Here is a 25,499-nt window from a genome sequence, read left to right as displayed (position 1 = left end):
GGAAGAGTATCTCAAATGCCTGCAGAAGGTCTGCTTTGCTCAGTCAAACCCTGATGGATTCAAGAGGAACCACACAGCCTTTGTTAAGCTATGCATCCCACACTTAATTGAGAAATGATTTCTAATAAGTCCTGGAGAGCTACAGGTCTTTCTATCTCTCAGATGGGAAACAATCATATCTCACGGCAACTCATTACGTATTCTTTTTGTACCATGAGTTGTTTTAAAACCGTGAAATTAGTTCTGGCAGAGTGTACAGAGAAACACCCATGAGATGAGACTGAACGAGTTATGTAAGGTTTCCACACATTCCTCATCAATGTTAACTCTTCATGGCTAGAAGTCAGCTTTTTTAGATGGAGAAATATTCATGTAGTATATAAAGGAAACAGCTTTTTTCTTCTCTCCCTGACATTCTGTCTATCCAAAATCTCCATAATTATGTTTGGCACAGAAATATCCTTGTTCCATTGTTTCTTTGATATTTAGTAACCATGAAATATAATTTATAAACTGGTTTACAATATTTATAAATTAGTTGAGCTGGAGCTGCCTGTAGTGCCAAGTAAATGACCCTTCTGTGGGTTTACTGCAAACTTGCAGAATGTATCAGAATCATTAAGATATGAATTATCATATAGGAGCCCAAGTGCCAGAACACAAGATCAGGGCACTGATTTTTGGGTTGGACTCTCTAAGCTGGATACCCTGGACCGTCCAAGGAAGGGTCACAAGCCTTTTCAAAGACTTTTGCCAATCTGTTAGCGAGCTTTTAGCCTGTCTAGGAAGATGATAAGCCTTGCAATGCTAGCAGACATTTTTTGGTAGATGCGAGTTAGTGAACTGAAAGCTCTTAAAGGTGGAATTCTTTTGTCCTGCTCAGCTTCAACAACAACAGGGGTCAGGTTAATGGCATTGCTCAATAAATGCTCACCTGGAGCTGGGAACAGATTCCTTGTGCTCTCCTGCAAGTGGGATAGAGAGTCAGGAAACTAAGGCAGAACTGGAGTTCAGCTCTGAGAGCTATGAATGAGGTCAGGACAGAGCTGCAGCTCAAGGAACAGTTAAGACAGGATCATTTGTCACTCTCCTCTTAAGAGTCCACTGCTGACTAACCAACAAGCCTGTCTGTGATACACAGTCCGCAGAGAGAGAGGGAAGAATTCATGAAACTGAGTGTCAGGACACAGCAGGGTCTGTATAAAAGCACATACTGCAAAGCCAACTTAAATTGCAGGTACACTCATAATTTCTCAGTATGAAAAAAAAAAATCACAGGAAACTTGCAGTGAAAGCTTTAATTTGTTAAATTAATGCTGAAAAGATTCTGTGTAAAGTCCTTACTGCTTGCTAAGCTTTTATGAGTGCAATCTAATGAATGAACTGCCTTTGCAGACCTACTGAAGAACAGGCTGTTTAAAATGTACTTCCTTTTACTTTTAGCATTTAACAACAATTCAAATTCTTTGATAAAAACATAACAGAACAAAAAAAAACAACCCACACCAAATAAACCAAACAAAACCTCCCACCACAACAGAAGCACTCCAGTAGCTGGATTCAGTAGCTTAGAAAAGCAATAAATTACAAGTAATAAATTTTCATTACATACCAGAAGGTGATCATCCCTTCTGAAAATAAAAAAAAAATTAAATCTATATGTTACATACATCTTAACTTTTAGAATTTCTTAAGTTTCCAGGATAGAAATGGCCTCATTTCAGGCTATGTGATGCTAATGAAAGAAAAACATTAAATTCGCATTTTACTTCTAACAATCATCTGTTGACACACTCTGTTACATACATAATGAAGAACAGAAGTCAGACACTTCCTGTTAACTGATGGGAATTGGAGTTCTCAATGTTATACAAACAGCAAGAAGAAAAAAGTTTCATTGGCTTGTACTAAAACTCAATTAGGCCATTAAAAGAGGAAACAATTAAAGTTGCCTGAACATTTCTCAAAGTAAATGGTACCCTGGAGTTCAGCAAAACTGTGGGGCTGTTTCCAAACATCTTCTTTTCTTCTCTTTAAATGTTATGGAAAATTACTCTGAATATGATGCCAAAATGTAAAACTGAAAAACACAAAGGATATTAGGACTGTCTGAATTACAGATGTCTCTAAAGACTAACAGCATAAATATGTGAAGCAGGTTGACCTTAAATGTCCTTATCCTCAACCTGTTGGAAGGTCTTTGTTTCTTATGGTTTACTTCTGTGCTCAGGCTGACTAGAAATTACGATAATCATCCATAGAAATCTTATTAAAAGAATCTAAAATTGCTCTGTCATGCACCTGAGCCCATTGCATGTGCTAATAATGGGTGAGACTGCTAAAATCCTCACCAACTTTTCTCTAGATGGAGAGAAACTGTTGAGCAATAGACACATCCAAATCAATATCCCCAGTGGAGCAGGAGAGCTTGTGGCACCAGTCAGCATCTTCCCTCAGCCATTAAAATTTAAAGAACGATTCAGCAGCAGCTGATAAAAAAAAAAAGAAAGAAAAAAAAACCCAACAAAAAACCCTCTAAGAACAAACACTTCTGCTGATAAAAAAGGGAAGAGACAGAAAATCTTTCAGGATGTCCTTCCTTGTTTACTACTTCAGACATTGCCACATGAGAGGGCACAAGGAGTGAAGACAGAGAAAGACTTTCAGTGGTATAATTCAGCTTCAAAGTTACAAATGAAAAGAACAGCCCACAGTTCCTGGAGTTATTGCATGCTACCTTTATAAAATTCCTGTTATTCCATTGCTCTTAACAATGGTTGATTTTTTGTAATGAAAGCATTATCACTAAGGTTTGGAGAAAACTGAGACAACTGGTTGCCATTGTTTTAATAGCAGCAAAATAAAAAGCTACATAATTTAATCATTCTCTATTTCTTTGTCCATTCCAGAGGAGGCCAACACAACTCACTTCTGGATGCAGTCATGGGCATTGCTAGAAATCATTTTTTTTCTCCAACCCATGTTTTAAAGATAGCTCTGAGCTGATGCTTCAAAATAGCTTTCTGTGTGCCAACTAAATAGCGCAGGGACAGAAACTCAACCCCTCCCTCCAAACCTCAGCAGGGGAAAGGACTCTCCACACCACTAATGCCTGCTGCACTGTTTTTCATAGTTTTGTACTTCTTTCCAACCAGCAGTGAACTGGGACTGCAGCTCTGAGGGCACAGCAATGCCTGGCACACACAGCTGTGCCTCCCACTGAACAAGGACAACGCTGGCTAGAGCCCTCTGGAAACCTGCTCTGGGTGACTGGGAATGTGCTCTGAACACCCAGGCTCTGTTTGTTCTTAAGAAAGCTTTGCCACAGGATGCCTTGCACCCTCCTTTTCACAGCACCAAGCCTGCCTGAGTCCCAGGCACAATTGGGCAAGGCTCCAGGCACATGGTGTGCTCCTTCAAGTCCTCTGCAGGGCCAGCATTTGAATTCATTGATCCTGGTGTGTGGAAAGGGTTTTACAGCAACTTCTGTGAGCCAGAGAGGAGTTTGGTAAGAGGATCCATATTTACCCCTGAAAGAGTTTTCTACCAAGGTTATTGCCAAAGAAACCATGAAGGAAAGAAGGAAAATAAGAGAAACCTGCAACTGCCTACTCCAATAAGCACTTTATTCACTGGTCACAAAAGACAAAGTGTAAACTTATGAGTTTTGTAAGAATGTATAAAAAGCATGCATGCTATAATAAAAACAGGTTTGAACCATCTGAAAATGGAGTGTGTTGATTTGTACTGTGACTGTCTCAACTATGACATTTGTGGGCAATTACAATTCAGGATATTCTGAGATTCCTCATAGCTGCTTTCACTTTGGTAAAACTGAGACGAGATGAAGAGTCAAATCTTCCAAGAGGTGGGGTTTAAACTAATCTCTCATTGCAAAAAATGCCCAGCAATCCCCTTCTCGTCCCACCACAGATGGAACAGGAAGAGACCACTTGCAGTCAAGTGAGTATTTTTGGCAAAAAATACTTTTTGTCTGACTGTGAAAACCAAGACATGGCTTGAAATGTGATTTTATCAAAATTATGATTACTTCAACATAATCTACAGCCTAACATGCAGGTCCAGCTCATGAGTTGCAGACATGATTTAACCTAACACAGCTAAACTCCACCTCCAGCAGCCAAGGGAAGGCTCTCCATCACATGAATTGCTTCACTGCTCAGAGCTAAGCTGACAACTCAAAGATACCTCACTCCTAAGGCAGGCAACAGGATCTTCAGTTGTAAATAACCAGCTATTCATTAGTCCAAGCCAAGATCCAGTATTACAGCTTATAAAAGTAAATGCAGACCCTTTCCTGTTAAAGCAATCATACCAAAATAAACCCAGAATTGCTTAATAATGAAGTAGAAGAATAAATGACTATGGAAGTAGAAGATAAAACCATTCTCTATTCCATATGATTTCCACATTTTTATGGTAGAATATCAAAATAAACTATAGCACCTTTTAACAAGAGTGGAAAGCAGCATAATTCATTTACCTTCACTTGCACAAGTATTTCAACTATGATTTTATGGCTCATCTCTAAAGAGCCTGGGGTACAGCCAAAACATTTTTCATATGTATTTTGGTTGGTGAAATACTGCTTAGAACACTTTCCTTTTTCTTAGAAAAGGAAAAGCTGTCAGAAGTCTAAATTTTCCACCCTTTCTTTCTTTATTTATAAGGCACGTAGGGAAATACCCACCAAGCTGAAAATACTGCCTAGTTCATTGTATTTTTTCATGAATCAATCTTCCCTAACCAAAATTATGCAAGTGACCAGAAGCAAACACACTTGGCAAACACAAGACTTTCCACGTTAACAAGGTATTTTCAAGTGGCAATTACAATGAAAATTTAAGAAAGCACATTTTGTCCTTTCCTTCTTTGGGTTGCTGTATGTTTGAAGTATTTTCAGGCCCACATTCTCCTAATCCTTATTCACGACACTCACACACCTGTTAAGGGCAGTGAGCAGTGCAGTCCTCACATGGGCTTAACTCTGCTGTGTAGGGCATTATTTTGTACCTAAATATATCAGTAGTTTCAAACTTGATTTTTCTACCTCCAGCACTTCCCCTCCCTTGGAGGAAGGGGGCATGAGATTGTTTCTTTCTTTCTCTGCCTCCCCTCTTTTTTAAAGCTACTCCCACACTGAACAGTTGTCATACAGTGTTGTAGCTCTCTGAAATATGCCTCTGAGTTATGCTTTCATTTACAGTCCTTTAAAGAAACAGCTCCCCAGCTGTGACAACACCAGAGGCTGAGTTAACTAATAAATACTTCAGGAATTTAGTTGGGAGATTGATGATCCCTTCACTAAAGTGGAAGATAGAATATAGATGGAGAGCATTCCTCTTTACAATAAAACATGTTTCCCCTAGAGATTTAGACACAGCACACAAAAAATCTCTCTCCACTTATAAAGTTATTTATGAGGAATATATTGAGACTTAAAGTAGTTCCTGAGACTTGTTCAGAAAACTACTTTTCTCTTCTTTGTAAGAAGTCAGAAGAAGCCTGACAGCAATCTAATCAAAACATGCAAATGAGGTCAACTTTCTTGAAGGGTTGTAGGATTTCTCCAGAGAAATTTAGAGAATGTCCTGGCACAGAGGTATTTTCTTAAGTTGCTGATTTTGTCTTCTGTGGTTCTATACCATTCTATAAGGCCTCCTTGTCAGTTTGTACTCTCTGCTGGCTACAGATGCCCCAGCTGGGGAGACACTTCATTTTTAATTTAATGCTGAACACCTCAAAGGATGGTGAGCTTCAGGAAGCATTGGAATGACAGAATCTTACATTTAGCCTTCCAAAGTAATAATAAAAATAATTTAAATAATACAATATTCAACAGTCTAACTTAAATGATTTGACTTCATTTAACATCAAGTACAAAACCAAAGCCATTGTTTTGTCTCCCTTCTGACTATACTCTACTGCAGTTCATATAGAAACTGACTTTGCATGCAGACCAGAATGAGAATGAAATCTATTTTCTTAACTCTATTCCTTCTCTTTGCTGCCTGAACCATCCCTTTCCATGGCATTTGGTGAGAGGCTGATGAGTTGAAGAATCTGTTAAGATCCAAGTGCTTGCAATGAGCATTAAGGAATTTTTACAGAAGCCAGAAATTACCTTAGCTGAGAATTAGAATGAGCATTTGGGAACCCTCCCTAACCAAAGGAGGGGGTTCTGCTAATAAAAGCAAAAACAACCAGCACCCTGCCATGCAAGGGTTTACACCAGGGACATATTAACATGAAAGATGAAAAATATCTCTGGTTTTCCAGCACAGTAAAAGCACACGTTTCCCTGGATTACACAGAAGAGCTTACATGGAATATCAAAGCCTTGCATGGAATATCCAAGCACTTTATTTTGGTTTCCCACAGGTTGACAAAATGGATTAACACATTAGTCCTCCTGCAGTTTGCATTTAGAGCAAACTACCCAATCAAGGGCTGAATTTCTCAGGTTACATACAGCTTCCTGCTCCTCGTGTCTCTGCTGAAGGCGCAGTGAGGAATTGCTGGCACCCAGCAATTTGTACAAAACCACACCCAAGCACCTCTGCTGACAGACCACACTGCACTGAGCAGAACCACGGAGGCTGGCCCCTCTGATAAAGAAAAGCACTAAAGAGACTTGAGAATAAGCAAAGAAGTGTCTGAGCCCATCAATGCACAGGGGACAGGGTTTTTAGAGAGGCAGATCCAACAAATACTGCAGTTTCTATGAAACAGGGACTGACCAAACACAAATACCCCCACGCTGTAAATATGATCTAATGAGGACACTGGTACAATTATGTTTATTATTATATCAGCTATTATGGTAGTGGGATTATTAAAATACACATCAGCAAGGAAATGTAGTGGCATCAAACCCATTTGCTTATTATGTAGGAAAAGACTGTGATACTGATGCATTTCTAAGACTTCTGTTCATTAAACATAATTGAGCAAGTAAGTAGTTTTTCTGTAGAATTGTTTAAATACTATATTTAACCCTTTATTTTTTACTACTTCCTACTGCTTACTCTAAAAGTTGTCCCCGTAATTCTTACAGAAAGTATAAACTGCTGTCTGCCCCTCAATTCACATGCAAATCGGAAGAGGCAGAATTCATCTCCATAAACAAATCTGTAATGATTCTGATGTCTACACACTTACAGAGCAGATGCTTAACATTCCGAGTAGTGCAGCTCCAACAGCCCCTGACACGTGGAAATAACAGCAGAATACTGATCATGACATCGGGACTACCTGGAGATTTGTTTAATTCCTCCCTTCTCCCACCCCCAAGCTCTCAAAAGGAAAGCCAGGAAAGGAATTCTCTCTAGACTTGTAGTAGGAGACAAAGCAGCGCAAACTCCCAGCTACAGTGGTGCAAATTACAGCCCAGATAAGTGAGGGGCTCTGGTTTGTTAACCCTTAACAGCTCTGAACCTGGACACGATCAGCACACACGTTTTCTAAATCCTGAACCAGCCACACATTCCACAACACCAGGTCGTTTGGTTGCATCATATTACAAGTTAAAAAAAAAAAAAAATTGGCAACTCTTGATACTAAACTACATTGCACATAAATGCTAAAGGAAGAATTAACAAGTAATAAAGTAATAATTTTCTCTCTGCTTTACTCCTGCTCCCCATTGAGAAGGATGTAATTTATTGAAAACTGGCTGATACTTTCCTGGCACAGGATGACAACTTTTATAAGAACAGTACCATCTTCTCTTCAGTTATACCACAAGTGCAAGCATCACTCTAGACTTGAATGTGAAGTCATTTAACGCTTGCGACACTTTCGAGCCACAGAACAAACAGTATTCATTAAACCCCACATTTCTCTCAGGTTTTACCATGTGATCACCCTTGCTTTATAGTGGAGAAGCAATGAGCAGATTCCCCAATACCAGGCAGTGGCTTTGCCAACACCAACACCCAGGAATCTGGAAGTACAGGCTCTCAGACAATGGGCCACAGTCTCTGGCCTCATAAAACCAGAATAAGTTAATGCATCTCCATGGAGTCACATCCACATCATGTAAGTACAATCAGAATCAGACACAAAATATTTAATTAGATTTTGCATGTGATTTTTCAGCCCACAGTGATTTAATAAAACTGAGTCACTCATCCATTACAAAAAGAACAGTACTAACTTCTTATTAAGAGTACAGATTAGAGGTAGTTGAGATGAAAGCTGGGGGCAAGAGGAAAGGTTTGTTTGATTCTTATACAATTCTGATTTTCTCACTGGATTCATGCCAGTGTGAATGCAAACAGAACCAAGCCCAAGCTAGAATCTCCACATCCTAGGAACTGGTTTCTGCAAGTGTGGCATACCTGGCCTTAGCTACTGAAGCCTCCATGCCAAAGAGTTACAAACAGCCCCACTGATTTGCAGGAACTAGTCAAACACTCAGTTTCAAGAGCTGAAGACAGAGTGACTGCTTCATTGATCCTAAAAGCCACTTCACAATCCTAAATTTATATTATAAAAAACAAATTACCTAAAAAACCCAATTAAGAGGTACAGAAGCTACAACTGCAATGCCTTTCTGTATCTCCAGATGCCAGCTCATCAATCTCAGCTAGCTAAAGTAAACAGCCACAAAAGCAAAGCAAAAGTAATTTGATCCTGAATATATTGATTTAGGGATTTCAGCTGTGGTAACAGGTCAATCGTTCCACTAGAAGAGTAAGTGTTTTAGGTGTCAAACTGCATTAGGAATACAGAGTACTTCTAGGGAACCTAGTTTAAAAAAAAAGTTACTAAGTAACTACATGGAGATCAAACTCAGGAGTTTTACAGCCCAGACTTTTCAGACTATGAATCTTTCAGTTTATGGAAGAGCTTTCAATTCACATTAACACCTTCAGAATGAAGCCCAGGCTTTCAAATGCGCAGAACTGAATCCTGCAGTTATGATTTAATTAATAAGTTACCTGTGGATTTAGAGCCAAAAGGCTTAAGAAGAAGGGGGACAGAAGGAAAGCACAACTAGCCTCCCTCCTCAGTGTGTGCTGGACCCTACACTGACAGAGTGTCTGGAAGCACATTGCCTAGGGCTGCATCTCAGTCACCTGGATTGCTTTATAATCTTAGGGACTTCTCAATAGTTTAATGAATTGGTCCAAGAAATCCTTGTTCACTTCCACAATCGACTTACCCCTGTGAAACCAGTCATAAACGTTCAACAGAAATTCTGAATAAGCAACAGGACTTCTCCACAGATTTCCAAAAGCTGTCCAAGGCACAGGCATAAAGCCAAGCGCGGGGACGGAAACTGAGCAGATTTCATTCGTGCTGGATGGCAGAGTTACCACTGCAACATGTTCTCCTCAGCAGCAGCCCACAGTTCTGGCAGGGTTAACCATGACAGACTCCCTCTTCAGAGTGGGCTACTGTACAGCATCCAGACAGAGATTTCAGAAGGTTCTTTACTGTACTGAATCAAAAGCAGGTTGTCTTTCCTCCCTTTCTGACACTTTCTTAAATGTGTGACATTGTTCCATTTTAAAATTGTTTTCATCTGATTACTGTTTGTATCCACAGTGCCAAGCAGCAAGCAAACAAAAGAAAACATGCAGTCCATCACCTAAGCAGAATGCAAGATTGCCTACTTGAGAAAATTGTCCAATCTGACAAGTAAATCTAACTGAAACACAGTCTTTAAAGCGGAAGGAGAGGTGCTATTCTTAAGATGATTTTGATCTTGTGACATTTTTAATGCCCAAAGAAAAACATCTTTATGGAATCATCCAATTCAAACTCCTCCCTCCTCAAAAAACCTGAACTCACCCAACAAGACCTTCCAACAGTGCCAAAAATTTAAAGGAAAAACAAAGCAGGATTAATTCCCCAAAACAACAGGGAGGCAAGAAGCTTATCAAATGTCAACTGATTCATTACTGATCTTGGGCTTTGCAGGTAACAAAGGAAAAAAAATAACTACTTTGTGTGTCTCTATGGCAGTGCAAAGCCCATTTCAAGCTTTGACAGAGTTCACACATTTCTCCACCCTGTACAGGTATTTGAGCCTATCAACCTACTGCTGCTTGTGTTGGAAAAGCAGTATGGGATCACAACCCAAACCTACAAATTGAAAGGAACAAAATGTATCCACTCACATCTATCTAATATGCATAGTGAAAAACACCCAGCAGCTTTTATGGCTTGGTTTCTGCCTTAAAGAAACTTGAAGAGCTGTTGGCAGTTTAAGGAACACCAGGAAACAGGTGAAAAGCATTTTTGTTTCTTTGGCAGGGATACATAGGAGGAAAAACTCCTCAATTCTGATACTACCTTTAAATATTTGCTGCCAAGAAATGAAGAAGGTTGGCACTGTTACAGTGGGAAAACCAGATATGATTTAGGACTGCTAATTAAATTTTTATGCTACCTTAGTATATACTAAGTTTCATATTTTTACCTCATTACATAAAAATATCTGAAAATGTAAATCTAAAGCTTCAAAGCTTTTGACATATTAGAAATCCTAATGTTTTAAACACATCAGTATTTCAGCTTTAGTCTTTCATGTTGCCCTTAAAAACTTTTTGAACATTGTACAAGACAGTCATCAAAAACTCTCCACAGAATCAAAGGCTAATAAAAATGGATACTTGAGACTACACTCCAATGTGACCTTTGAGAATCTGAGTTTTACCTGAACTCAGACCCTTTGCTTGTCATCCTCACAATCAAAAATACTTCTAGCCAGACTTTTGTGAGCACTGAATTTATGGGTTAGCTCCTTTCCTTCACCTTAGCCAACAGACCCCAGTCACAGCCTTAGCAAGAGTGCCATCTTTGAAATGTTAACTTTCAGTTTTCACTCTGACAAGCAGAGTGAAAAACATGTTCCAGTAAAATAAGAATTGACACAAAGACTTCATTCAGCTCTACAAGTAAATCTAAAACAGATAGAAAGTCTTTCAAAACTTGAATGTGATGGTAGACTCTTACTCACTTTCAGGTGTATGCCTCCTTCCCAAAATGTTTCCTACCATCAAGAAATAGTGGAAAATCCTAAGACAAATTACTTCCAGTATAATTGTGCCGTTATTTGGTGATCAGAACATTTGAGAATTGCTGCATCTTTTGGTTTTTACACAGCAGTAAACTAAAAAAACCAGAAGTATACAACTGAGTCTGCTTTCAACTGAAAACACAACCACCAAGCTGCCAAAATTCTGTTATCCCCAATTTGACTCTAAAAGTGGAATTAAATAACATCAATGGCATGGAAATTTCAGCTCATTATAATTTTTTCTGTGTTGTGAGCATACTGTGATTTGCTAGGAAACTCATCTGTTCAAAAAAAGGCTAAATGTCACAGGTTCTTTAATGCTTTTATTGTCATCAACAAAAGCAAAGAGCCAAGTAGCACACATCTCAAACAGAATGGGAAACTTTCACTATCACTTCAATGACCATTATTACAAGAAATCCACCTTCAACTGCTATTAATGTGAATACAATTAAATCCAAACCAAAAAACCTAAACTCAAAAGCCAAACCCACCACCCAGAAAACTGCTTTTCTCCCACGTGTGTGAATCAGCTGCCATTCAATGCACATTTCATCCACTCTAAAACAGGCTGTAATTTATAGAGTATTGATTAGATAGTTATTTTTCATGTACCATTCAATGGCTAAAATATAGGAACATCAATGCAATCATCACAGGGATATCACCATCCACGAAGTACTAGTCAGCATATGAATGCAAGCACTTTTTCCTGCTATTTCCCTCAAGCTGGGACAAAATTACTGTCTTTTCTAAGATGCCCAACATATTTAATACTGATTTCTATAAAAAAGAGCTTCCTATTTTGTATGTCTCTAGTGCTTGCCACACTACAAGCTTGGTCTCAACAGACCAAAAAAAAAAGCAGAATGTATTAGATGGAAGCAAAATTACCACTCAGAAACAAACAGCTTTTGTGAAACATTTCATGTTCTGAGGAAATTTTTAAGGTTTGGTAAGCAATTGAACTACTGTTGAGGAAAAACGCAGGTGAAATCCTTTCTGTAAGACAATAGTTGGGGAGGAAAGCAGCAAAGCGAAGCGGAGTGTGTTTGTAAACCGGAGGGAATTAAACCTCGCTTGTCTATTGACTTCGCGTGTGGGGAGAGGCAAACTGCTAAACGAGAGTGGTTTATTTGTACAAGTGCTAAATCATTGCCTCCCAAAACCTCCAGGCGGTACGGTAAGGATCCGCAGAGCCCCAGGAGGGCTCTGGAAATGCGCCAAGCCATTTTGGCGATTTTCGGGAGGCCGGCGGGGCTCTGAGGGGAGCGCTCGGGGCTCCTCCGCCGGCAGCCCGAGCCCAGCCGAACCAGCGCTGCTGCCCCTGCACCAGCCTTCGGAGCCCGCTGAGCTTCTGCGGGCTGCCACCATTGAATCTGCGTTATAAGCTAAGCAGGCAGTGATAAGAGTATCAGCATCATCTCCCCTGTGCGAGCTGCACGTCGAGCAGGGGTTTGGGTTTACTCTTCCCCGTGCTTCCACTGAAATGCCATTAACACACAGAAACTGGCACGAGGTACCTCCAACCCTGCCTGTCAGATTAGCAGGAGAGGAATTCCTTTGGAAAAACCTCAAGCAAAGCGATATTTCAAATTGAGTTTCAAACATTTGTCACAGAAGTTAATTGTGAGGAATATTAACTTTAATTTTTTTTTTGCTGTTTTAATTTTTACTATGACATTTTCCCTTTGAAAAAATTCCTAAGTGTGACAACAGATTTAGCAGGCACTGCATTTGAATACAGAAAAAAAATGCAAAACTCCAATACTTGTTGTTTGCTACTCTAAAATAAAAAACCAAATGTCATAATGTAACTGATAACATGGTCAGATAAACAGTTTTTTGAGACATGTCTTTGTGAAAGCTTAACTGTTTCTATCAGATTGTGAGCACAATGACATTAGCATCTAAGTAATGGGGGAAAATGAAGGGCTCTCTGCCCTGCACCCCAAAAGCGTCTTCCAACACAAATTTAATAACACTTAAGAGTTGAATGCTGTTCTGCAGGGCTGCACAGCTGATTGCAGGACTCTGCAATGCTGGTACAACTAATGAGCTGCATCTGCACCTTGGCATAGTGTGCAAAAAAGCAAGCAACCTAAAAAACCTATTTTAAACTTAACCACACAACCATTTTATTCATTTGACATGCTAAAATAAGGTTGCTTAAACTTCACTTCTGCTGTAGTTAAAATTACCACGGAGCTATAGATTGACGACTTCAGAGAGAGCATGACTGTCATTCATCAAGGATATATCCTGCACACCATGAAGGTAAAGTTTTATTGAACTGTTTGTGACTGAAACGCTGACTAGATAGGGTGGGGTTTTTTGTTTCTTTTGGGTTTTGTTTGGTTTTTCTTTCCCGCAAATTACTAAGTATTGCAGGAATCAGGCAGGCTTAGAAAACAGCAGAAGATACTTTTTTACTATAATCATGTATGGGCAGTGACAATCATCTGAAACAAAACAATAGAAATTTTTGGCTAAGTAATTAAGCAACAATTTGTCAATGTCAAAAGTATAATTTAGGTCAGTATTCACCTTCAGTCTGAAGTGACTTTAAATGTCCTAATTCTCGGCTTCAAGTAAAAGACCACATTTTGGAAGCAAGAACTTTAACGTGATCCACTCATGTACTGTTGAAAATATATCCAGGATTGTGCCTGTGCCACCCCCTGACTGCTTCGAAAATCCAGATGGGATCTGTTCCTTGTCAGTATCTCTCCGAGTTCCTGTCTCTTATGAATCATTTTGCAATGACAACAGAACAGATAAAGGGGTGAAAATATTAATCCATTACAACAGTTTTGAAATACTCATCCTTTCCAATGATTTTCTTCGCACAACTACAAACTAGAATTCCCATAGATTTAATTATTATGGGTCTCTGTTATAAAAACTGTCACCCACATGTACCCATAGCTGCTCAGAAGAAAAGCAATACTGGAAGGACCATTAGCACCCTGTGGAAAGCACATCCCAGGACAAGCAAACAGTCAGGGGTTACACAGTTCATGTGCAGCCCTCTGATGTCCTTACAAAGAGCTCTCAACTGAAAGAGGTTTGCTAGAGAGCTGAAGAAATCATAGCTATCCCATGGCATAGATTAGTTCAGAAATGAGGAAAAAGATTTATGTTTTGATTTGACCAAAGTGCTCTACGTATATGATGTAAAATTCTCATAAGTTGTTCCATCGAGATTTGCACCATGAGTAAGGGGAAATACTCTGCCACTTTCATGTTATTCAGTTCAGGTTGAAAGAGCTGAAGAATGAGTAATTCTGCAAGATTTCTACTACACCTATTCCCGAATGAGTCCAGCCTAACTTGAGTAGCTTTTGCCCATAGAGCATTGCTGGTTAGAGGCGTGATTTTTTTTTTCTTATTGTTTATCCACAGTACTATACCATCAGAAACTGTAGCACAGAGGCAGTTATACCACCATGAGTGTTTTTGCTTCTGTTCCTTACTGTATTCAGGGAAGTGACAGAAGCTGCATCATCAGCGACTCTTACTCATTTTTTTCCCACTACAAATATTTCTCCATAAGCCTGAAACTAATCACCAGAACAAAAAATGGTATTTCCACCACCCCTCCCCTCGCTCGGGACAGGGGGAGGGCAGAGCAGGGAGCTGCAGCAAAGTAACAAGGGTTGATAAGCACCAGATAAGCTGTGGGTTTAAAAATTCTAAGTACAACGAAATCTAAAAAACAGTAGAGAAGACTAAAAACCTCAAAAGGGCAAAAGCAAATGATAATCTGAATAGACAACATATCTAATAAGAAAATCATTAGAGCTTACATCTGAGACACATGTAAGATCTGCACGACAAAGGGGCTCATTCGTTAAAGCACTGCTGCTGATTAAACCAAGTATTTATTTCCATTCATCTGTAACAAGGGCAGATACAAATCTCTGCAACCATCTTGGCAACAAGCTCACTTATAATATCAATGGTTGCTGACATTATCACATTACTGACACAGTGACTGAAGGGGGGAGTGAAAGTGATCCCCAATTACTCTCACCATTAAAAAAATCTCAAGCCCCAAAACAACGAACATTGCAAAGAATAAAATCCTCAAATTAAAACACCCAGAACCAACATCTCTGTTCTGCTTTAGGCTAAAAGGTCATTATACGACGACCCTGGCTACCAGTTTCAGCTCTAAAGTTTAGGTTCTCTCAGCCTCACTCAGAATACACTGCAGGTCTTGTACCGAAAGTAGTCTCAGCACATTCAACATAAATTCAATAATCTTAAGTATGGCACAACTTCAGCCTTTTCACCTGGGTTTCTTTATTTACCATAAAGCAAAATATGAGACATTTCCACACTCTACAGAAGGCTATAATTCTAACTGGATGAGCTACAACCAGCCACAACAGTTTTCCTGTAAAATTTACACTGGGTACTCAGTAATAATGAATAAAATAAAATTATAACAATTTTTAAAGTAACTACTAGGAAAAAAAGGGAATTGGGTAAAATATTTAAGGCCATTAACCATTCATTTCCTTGACTTTGAGTGCTGAGCTGACATTCTGGTGGTAATGTGCTGAGATTTGTTGATACCTCTGCCGTATTTCAGCTTCAGGAGATAAAATTTATTTTTTAATGTGAACCAATCTGTTAGACTCTGGTTGTTTAACTATGACAAGATTCAAAGCTCACCCTTCAATGAGGTCTAACAAGAATCAAGCACACTACGTACAGGACAAGGCAGTGTTACAAGCAGAGAGTAGCAATCAATTTAAGTGAACTCAAACCTGGAATTTAGTCAAACTCTCTGACATCTGTAACCATGCTACTTTCGTTGGTTGTAGGCATCACGATAAAGGTGAAGTCCCAGATATTCACCACAACCTGAACTGTGTCAGGGTTTTGGTTTTGGGTCAGCTCTGAGCTGATTTACGGAATCATGCAAACCTGTAGGTATTGCACGAACAAAACTGCGGCTGTCTTAGGCTATGTTAAAATTTCGGAGTCAGTCTAAGGCCTAAATAAAGAAACAAACCCATGGAAAAACTAAGCTCAGATGCAATTTCCATACTGCCCAGAGGAGCAGAAACCAGTGGGTTTTGCTGAATGCAGCTATCAGGCTCCGAAAGCAGACAGATTTGTAACTGTCACACACCCCCACGTTTTAGCTTTGCATGCCCGACATCCATATGCAATTGATGTAAGTAATCTCAGTAGCAATCTTGACCACACACAGAAGCACCCACATACTTCTCACACCCACAAACACTTTCTCCCAAAAGCAATTCATGGAACATATACCAATATTATTGAATAAATGTTTCATCATTAAATGCATAGCCCAGAATTAGTGATGTGGGGAGCACTTGCTTTTGAAATGAGACATCAGACTAACCAAAAGTGCAGCCCAATAAATTCTTCTGACTAAACAAACTTAAAATGTTATGGTTTTAGACAAAATCAAATCCTGAGGATGTATGGCATTTGCACAGCACTGATTTGTTGTTTTTTCCATTCCATGTGGTAGCACATTATTCAATAACCTGTTGGTGGACACCGGTGTTTTACACAGCAACCTGAAGTGGCAGAACTTTTGGGAAGTGTGGCAGTTCCCTACAGCCTTTAAACTTGTGTTTATGACCCCTCAGTAACAGGCATGCCTGAGGACATGGGGAACAAGTGCTGCATCGGGACAGACTGGAAGTGTGACACAGATCCCTCCTCCCCCTCCTGCTGCAGACTGGCAGTAGGCAGCTCCCAGTGCTCCAAAGTGCAGCCCTCCAGGGGCCACAGTTTTATTGGAAGAGAACTGCTGGAAGGAGGCTCCATGCCCCGGGACTTAGGAAATCCACAGGGGTTGTGTACATGGTTCATTTTTACCTAGGCTTGGCCAGACCTGCACCTGTGCTGCAACAACATCGTTGGGAGATCCCTATGCACTCCATACTTGCAGTAAAAACACAATAAAGACAAGAACAATTGTGCTATAGATTACTCAGTTTGGACTGGAGATACAAATTTGGGTCTCCTATCTGAGGAATTAAACCAATTTTTTTAATCCAAACCAGAACTGGCCCCACACATTTTACTGATGGGCTGTCAGTGAACTGACATTTCTGCTACTGATTTACCTCCAGTCCTCTCTTTCTCCCTGTGGTGTACATGGATTGAATTCTTTGGTATAATAAAAAGCACTCTGAGGTCCATACAGAAGGCAATTTTCAGGGAAGTCCTCTGTTTCTTTCAAAGGAGTCCATTGCTTCCTCTGCTACTCCCATTCCCACTATATCATGTATTAAAAACCTGCAGAAAACTATAAATAAGGAACTACTCAGGACTGGAATATTTAATCTTCCCAATGCAAGAAAAACCCCAGTATTTTAAAAAATCGTCTCACACTGTAATGTTCATACTCAACGTGCATAGAATATTCAGTGCAATGGCCTTTCTGAGCTAGATCACAGATTTAAGCTTTATGGGTATCTGGAACTCATCTGTTGAGCCAAGAGAATATAATGAGAATGTCTGCTGAAATCTGTGAGACACCTGTTTTCCACATTCCTCTCTACTCCCTGGAGCAAGATGTATCAAAAGAAAACAACAATGCTTTATGAACTCCTCTCTCTCCTTTCATGTTTTCTGAGAAGATAAACAGCAGTTCCCTAAAGCCAATGGTTATTGCACAAGCACAGTAACTGTATTTAAGACATATATATATATATTTGTATCACAGAACAGCTACAAATGAAAATTCAGAACACTTACCTGCAGACTATTACTAGAAAATTTCACAATCATGCTATATGTTCACCCTTTTTTTCCCACCCAATAGAAAATGTGAATTAAAACCCTGGATTTTTACAAAATTTTTCAGCTATTCAAAATATTCAACTCCAATAATCTGAGCACTTGAATATATGCATAGCAATACATTTTAGATGAATCTGTGCCATCTATGAATATCTTACCAAGATAAGCATATAAAGTAAAATGTGCCAATTCTCAAAGGTCACTCAGCATTATTTTAATGAGACTTCCACTGACTTTCCATTAAGTTACTTTACTGGTAAACAGGAACAGGTTGCCCAATGCATTATGTGCACAGGCAGTATGTTCCTCTCATTTCACAAGACATGTGATACAAAGTGTGGCTGGGAAAAGCATCAACTATCAAGCAAAAAGCATTTTCATACTCATTTTCATACTGTATCAATCTACTTATATAAAGCAATTTATTATTAGTAGAATTTAGTAGAAAATTTATGATTTAATAAATTTAGTAGAAAATTTAGTAGAAAATTTATGATTTAATAAAGAGACAAGTGTGTTACTTCATTACCTAAGTATTTAACTATTTAGTTTAATTTTGTAAACAATCAGAAGCAGTTAAAAAAAAGAACAGTCACTGTGACGCCTGATATCTTTAGACTGTCTGAACTACGCTCAGGAGAGCAGCCCTCTTGAACTAATACACTCTAATTCAGGCTGTCTTGTTTCCCAGCTTGCAGAAATTGATCATGCTTCTCACTGGAGCTGAGTGACTTGAGCTCAGGGTACAGGCACAAGGACAGGCACCAGTCCTTGGTGATGCCTCTTTTGCTTTCCTCGCTCCCTATTTCCAATACAGTAACAACTAAGCTCTTTACGGAGAAGGCCCTTTGTTAAGAGTGTTGAGCTTTTACATGGCCAAATAAAATACCCCACAATTCAGATGCTACAACTGAAATAAAGTTTTAGACTTTAGTTGGCATTCTCTTCTTTTCTGGAGACTGGCTGCATAACTTGAAACCATTACAAAGATTCTTCAACCACATGTCCCAACACATTACCACTCACACACTCAACAGGAACAATTTTCATGAAAGAATTTCCAAAGCTTCCAAAATAATCTAGTCTATCCAACAATAACCTGGATTGCCTCAGAGTTTATCCATCTCATATCCTTGCCTTGTAAACTCAGCAAGCCTCTTATTCCTTAATGGGAGCCTCCAGAATATTTTAATCACACAAAAAATAACACTGCCTGAAACAAGTGGTGATAACATCACATTCAGATTGTTTATAGCATTACAATAAATGCACAGCATGCTTTGGCTTTCATTCTGATGTCTTTATCTGCAGGATTCTCAACTGACTTTCATTTTCTGTCCCACCTTTCACCCATCGAGGGGAATGAAGATCTCTCCACCAATAAACTTGTTGATCATATTTAATAGATTTGCCCTTCGAGTGGGAACTGAGGGCCACCCCTGCACATCAGCTTACCTGCACAAAGTGTCCCTGAGTGTGCTTCACAACCTCTTGCAAATGTGTTTAAGAAATTCTTCACACAAAGAATAAAGCAAATATTTTTCTTCCAACTGAGGCACATACCTATGAAGAATTAGCTGAAGGCCACAACTTCAGGTCAGTTTGTGTCTGTAGCTGATTTCTTGACTAAAATGCTGAGACGATGGTCAGCCCACTGCAACCTTAATCCACCACAGGTGTGAACAAACGACCAGCATTCCTTCTAAATCCTGCACACGTGGTAGCAATGTGAAAGTGAAATCAGGTCTATTCCACAAAATGAGTGCCAGGGAAAATCCCTGGATCTTTACTGGAGCCTTGACACAAGGAACCCACAGGCACTGTATTTTGCACCATTTTGTTGTTACAGCCATTCTTTGTAACCATTTACAAAGAACTAAATAAACCTGCACTAAATAAACAGCTGGCTCTGGCAACACAAATTCTTAGACTGCCTTTAATCCAAAGATGTTGCAAATCACATTTACTCCCTGGACTTCTGTGGCACATGCACAGGTGTTCATGTTGTCTCTTCACAGCATTGAGCCAAACTCATAAGAAACTGAACACAAAAGGCCTCAAGAGCTTCAAGTATATCCTATTTTAGGGTTCAAACTCAAGTGAATTTAGATTCAATGGCTCGATATGTTAGAGACGAGAGGAAGCTGAAGCCAACACACAACTGCTAGTTTCTACCTTAAATCAGACCTGAAGTCCATCATCCTGAGATCCTCTTGTACTGTTCACCTTTATAAATTGTTATCTTGCAGTACCACACACAGACAAACCCCAAACTGTTGTTTAGTGACATATCACATGTCCTTAATTACAGCAGTATAACACACATATAATGCTGATATCATGAAAATAGCTATAAAATAAAAAACCCAACCACTGTATTTTCTACTCTGAGTACACAACTCAGAAAAAAAAAAAAACTTCAGATGAAAGATGGGAGTGGGGGAAAGAGAAAATATTTCTAGGCTCCTTAAAACAACTGAGAAAAGCTGTTTATATGTAAATATGCTTCTAAAATGCTGCAACTGCTTTTTGTCTGTACAGGAGCTCGAACTGCTTAGTTGGAAACATTAACCATTCCAAGGCACGTTCCCATTTTGCTGAACACTACAATCCACTGCACTGCTCAGCATCACACCACATCCTTCCAGGCTCTGCTCTCCTTTTACTCTCGGTTTGGTTGTGTCTCCAGTGAAGGAGAGCAAGCTGTGCAGGTAACCACCAGCACGTACTCTGCAGTTACAGCTGTCATACCTGAAGTACAGCAATTTGGTTTTGAGCTTAGTAGCAAACCAGTGGCACCAGTGTGTTTCCACTTAACTTGGACATCTGATACTGGATCTAGAACAAGCTACTCCATTACATGAAGACCTTAAGCTACACAGTAAGAATTCAGAATTTTTTCCTCTGTGTTGATTTCTGTATTTCTGATATTAAGAATTAGGCCTTTGTGTAGCAGTGAGTGTGGGAAAGTAATGCATTCAGAGCTATAGTCACAGGCTCTGCTAATAACGATAAACAATGGTGGAAGATGCTCCACGTGAAGGGCCACACCACTCTCACAGGAGTCATCAGTATCTTTTCAAAAACCTTTTCAGGAAAGTCTTTAGCACCTGATTTATGCACAAAAATGCAACTACACCCAAAATACCAAGATATAAATGACCGACAGTCTGCCCATTGGAGTCTATTAAGAAAAATACAATATATAGTAGGACAGAAAATTCTCACCCAGTTGCTGTCGAAATATTTATACAGCAGATCCTCATAGAATTATCTTTTCACCTCCCCATGTGGGAATACAAATCCCTTAAATTTAATGATGCTCTTGGTACCAATTGTCAGGGGATACACATGCATAAATAGCGTATAAATAACCGTCATGTTCAAATTCTAGGAACTGCAGATATACACTTTGCTTGCATTTTTTTTTAACCAGTTTTAAGCAGCATCACAGAAAACTAATAGTAAATCTATGTTAATATCATGCTCAAGATCTAGAAAATTGGGATAAAGACTTATGAGTGTCTTAATCATTAGGCTGACACTCAAAATCACAGTAAGATTTTTAACTGCTATGGTCCTCTAAGAAACACTCAAAACAAGGGGAAATTTGCACACATTGACCATTTACTAAAGCATAACAAGCTCAATTATGACCTCTACTTCTATTTTAACACAAGATTTCATGGCTTTGGACAGCTTTGCCTCAACCCTGAATTTTTTCTTTTTTAAAATTTGTTATTACAAGAAGTACCTTTAAAATTATAATGAAGCATAAAAAATTACTGTCTGAGCTCCTGAAACTGAATGTTGAAGCAAAACATTTACTCCATTAGAAATTAATAATACAACTCATCTATAATCTATTATTGAGTACTTGAAGAATAGTTTGTACTCAAGTGGACAGAAATTCTCTCTACAACCCATTTATTGCAGAAGAAAAAATTTAAGAGTAGTGTCACATTTTGAAAAATGTTATTTTATTGGCTGTAATTTTTCATGGTACCTGCGGGGACTGGATGACAGCTCAACACTGCAATTGTCCTTCATGCTGATATCCTTTTTTTAGTTGAGACTACCCTGGGAATACACTCGAAGTGATTTATTTGTCCCTGGACCTGTAAAAGGTTTCAGGAAGGTGGAAATGGATGTACGGCTAGTTGAGAAGAAATAAGAAATGAGCCCAGCACACTTACTTAGGCAAGAAACTAACAACCAGCAGGGAATATTTAATCACTTCACATTACAACTGAGCAAGACTTCTGATGGCTTTTCTCCTGCTTGCAGTACAGAAGCCAGGCAGCCCAGCTCCACGGTAATGAGAGATCCTCTGGCAGCTCCTTTGGCATCCTCAGGAGCCAAACCTGCAGCCCTGTGCTGCACGTGCTGCTGGGACACATCTTCCAAATGAAGCAACCCTCCCCAGCTAGATCTGACTTAATGAGTAGTATTCAGTGTTCTCTATCAATGGCTCCTGTTTTAACAAAATCAGCTGGTTTAAGATGCATATTTATGCTTTTCACCATCCATACAGCACACTTATGTTCTGCAACTACACTGGACTTGCTATTGAGGAAAACAGCTGGCATTCCCTCAGTCAGAGCAGGTAAGATGACAAAAATAAAAGAGAGGCTAAAGACATATTCAAGCTTTGTAACAGTTTTATATTCATCAGCCATCCTCCTGAAAGCAGGTGTTTGCTTAAAGAAAAAAGGAGATATGCCTTTAATTTAAGTAGGCCAAGTTTTATTACTATTTAATGAAATTCAGCCTTTTGGAATAGCACATTTCAAAAGCACCCAGACAGCACTCTGCAGTTTAGCTCAGGCTGGAGACTGGGGGCTGAGAAGGACTGAGGCAGTCTGTCTAGACACAACCAAAGGCAGCATCACAACTTTGCTCTACAAATTAAAATGGTAGAAAACTCTCATTTGGTTTGATTCTCAGCAGGTAACTTGCTAACAACAGTAATTATAATCAACTGTTAGTGACAAAACAAAGAAATAGAACAAGTTGCACAGAATTTCCTGCTTTTGGGTTGTTTAATTTATTGCACCATAGCTACACAAGGAAATTGTCTACTCTACAGGCCTCATGCACAATCCTTCTCCCTCTCAAGCCCACTTATTATTACCTGGACTAGCCAAGCATTCCCAATGGCATTGCTGATATTTAAATATTCTTAATATAAGCTGTGCAGCCCCCACTGTAGAAACATGCAGGTTTGGAAAGAATGCATTGAGATTAGCAGTGCTCATAGCATGCTTTAAACTGAAAAAAAGAAAAAAAAAAAAGAAAACAAATAGAATGTCTGAAAAGGCCAAATACCACATGGAAATTCCAGCTCCGGGGCTCCACCTCATAGTGCCCAATGTGCAGCATCTCTAATAAATAAATGAATTAAAATGTATTGTGAAGCATAACTAATCATTACACTTTTAATCCCTTCAGCTGAAATGTGGCCATACTGTATTCCTTGGATGAAACAATCACAGATAGGCAAACACAGCCTTCTTGACCCAGGCAGAGAACATTCCACCTGGAGCACCACTAACACCTCACCAAATACAGCACCAGGCCCTGCCCCCATCGGGGCTCACACGGACCTGTTCTCAACAGATTTGTACAACATTTACAGAAAAAGGACATCAGATTTTGTCCATGCTGCAAATTTTGTTCTTGTGCAACAATAATCAAGTTATACCCTATTTGCAATACATTGTCATTTGTTTTTCCAACAAATGATAAGAACACTTTTCTCAAGAACACTTTTCAGACTCATTTTCAAAATACATTTCAAATGATCAGCAAACATGAACTTGCTCCCCTTTTGGTTCACAACTTTTTGAAGTGATTTAATTAATTTTATACTTCAGAAAATTAGTTTCTGTTTATGCAGGGAGAAACAAGTCTTTATTCTGAGCTACAATGAATTAATATTTTCTCATAAGATCTATTGAGATGGAGCCTTCAGCCCTCAGAAATTATAAAGTCTACTAAAACACTACAACAACAAACTAGTTATCAAGGTAATGGATTTGTTATCCCTAAAGTACATAAATCACAGGATACTGAAAGAGCAAGCTTGAATATTATTAGGTTTTGTTTGGGTTTTGCTTCCAATATTCAGGGCTACTGTCACAAAAGGGAAAGCACAGCTCTGTGACCAGGACATTGTACAAGAACACATTTCTGTTAACTTCTCTCTGAATTCAGTAGCTTTTCTAGGCAAACTGCATTGCTTCCAAATAATTTTACATTATAAAAACAAAGTGCAGTCACAGAGATCCAAAAATGCTCTGAATTTTAGTCTTTAAAAACAAAACAGTAGCACTGTCCTCAGATAAGCACTCTGAAATTTTCTTTTCTCCCCCATACACTTGGACACCTTCAAAATTAGACCACAGTAATTACGTGATTAGACAAGGGAAATAAGTTAGTAGTTACTCATTTTAATCTTCTATAATAAAAAAAGTAAGTCTAGACAGTTTCTGTCAAATTAGCTCTGTAGAAGCAGTTGTTTCCTGCAATTCAAGTTATACTAGGCAAAACAAAGCCAGAATGACTTGGACACTGCCACAAACTGATACTTCAAAGATAAAACAAATGGATAAAGAACCACAGGCAGCTCCAGACCTCTAAGGCTCCATGGGCAGAATTTATATCCATTTATCTTTAACACTAACTATTCCTGCCTAGTTGTAGTTTTGAAGGACTGCTCCAGAAAGCATCAGATGCAATGTTTAGCTGTCAGGATCCTGACTGTCCTTCTAATGATACTCCCAGGAGCAATAACTTGTAGGAATGGAACAATTTGGGATGCCTGACAATTCAATAAATATCTTGATGATTTTGGCTCCATTCTGTTTTTAGAAGCACAGAGCCCTTGTAGGGGAAAAAAGTTTTTTTGAAACTAAGGGCTGTGAGTTTTGATTCAATATTGTTCAAGGCCACTCAAGCAGATTTCTGGAAGTCTGCTGCTAAGCTTTTGAGCTCAGCTCTCAAGTGCAATGTGCTCTAAATACATGACCTGCACTGAACTGCTGCCCCAGCAAGCTGTAGCTATTATTCACTTCACAATACAAAGTCCACAGCACTTGAAGGTTTGATCTACATGATGTATTAAATACTTCTCCAACACTACTTTCTGTAAGAGAGCACAGCCATCCAAACTGTGCACAACACCATTTATCAACTACACTCCAAAGACATTTTTCAAGTGCTCCACCTCTTTTTCACCTAGATACAATTCTTAGGCAGAGGACAGTAAAAAGTAAAATGTTGTGTGAGATACAAAGCTACAGTATTTCCTGTTATTGAAGATTTTAACTCCCATTACAACCTCTGTCCAACGTTACCAGCCTATGATCTCTGTTATTAATAATTTATGGACTGACTCAAAGAGTTTTAAATGAATTGTTCACAAAGTGAGGAACAATCTCTAAACAAATATAAAATTACAGTTTGTTTCCAGTGCTTTTGCCTTGATCCCATGTAACCTTCATTTGCAAAATGAATTCTGTTAGAGATTAAGGATAGATTTTGTTATTTCAAACTAAAGCTGTGCATGGCATAAAGTAATCAGACAAATCACATTTCTCCTTTGTTTTAATTCACAAGACAAATACACGTTTTACATTTGATC

At 39.0% G+C, this 25,499-nt stretch overlaps 1 protein-coding gene across 7 annotated transcripts in view; it reads right to left on the bottom strand.

Moving 5' to 3' along the window:
- The window catches only part of RORA (RAR related orphan receptor A), a 472,196-nt gene that overhangs the window by 170,779 nt on the left and 275,918 nt on the right, over window positions 1-25,499 (bottom strand). Inside the window, exon 1 of one of the 7 annotated variants that reach the window (XM_064389400.1) lies at window positions 19,310-19,440. The exons of the other annotated variants lie outside the window; for them this stretch is intronic. Coding sequence (XP_064245470.1) covers window positions 19,310-19,415 — 106 coding nt within the window. The 5' untranslated portion in view covers window positions 19,416-19,440. Of the gene's footprint in view, window positions 1-19,309; window positions 19,441-25,499 lie in introns of those variants that run through there. 7 annotated transcript variants of the gene reach the window in all.

Source organism: Passer domesticus, chromosome 14 (assembly GCF_036417665.1).
Source record: "Passer domesticus isolate bPasDom1 chromosome 14, bPasDom1.hap1, whole genome shotgun sequence".
Classification (NCBI taxonomy): domain Eukaryota; kingdom Metazoa; phylum Chordata; class Aves; order Passeriformes; family Passeridae; genus Passer; species Passer domesticus.
Note: the sequence above shows the minus strand (reverse complement) of the source record. Positions and strands in the feature narration are given on the sequence as shown.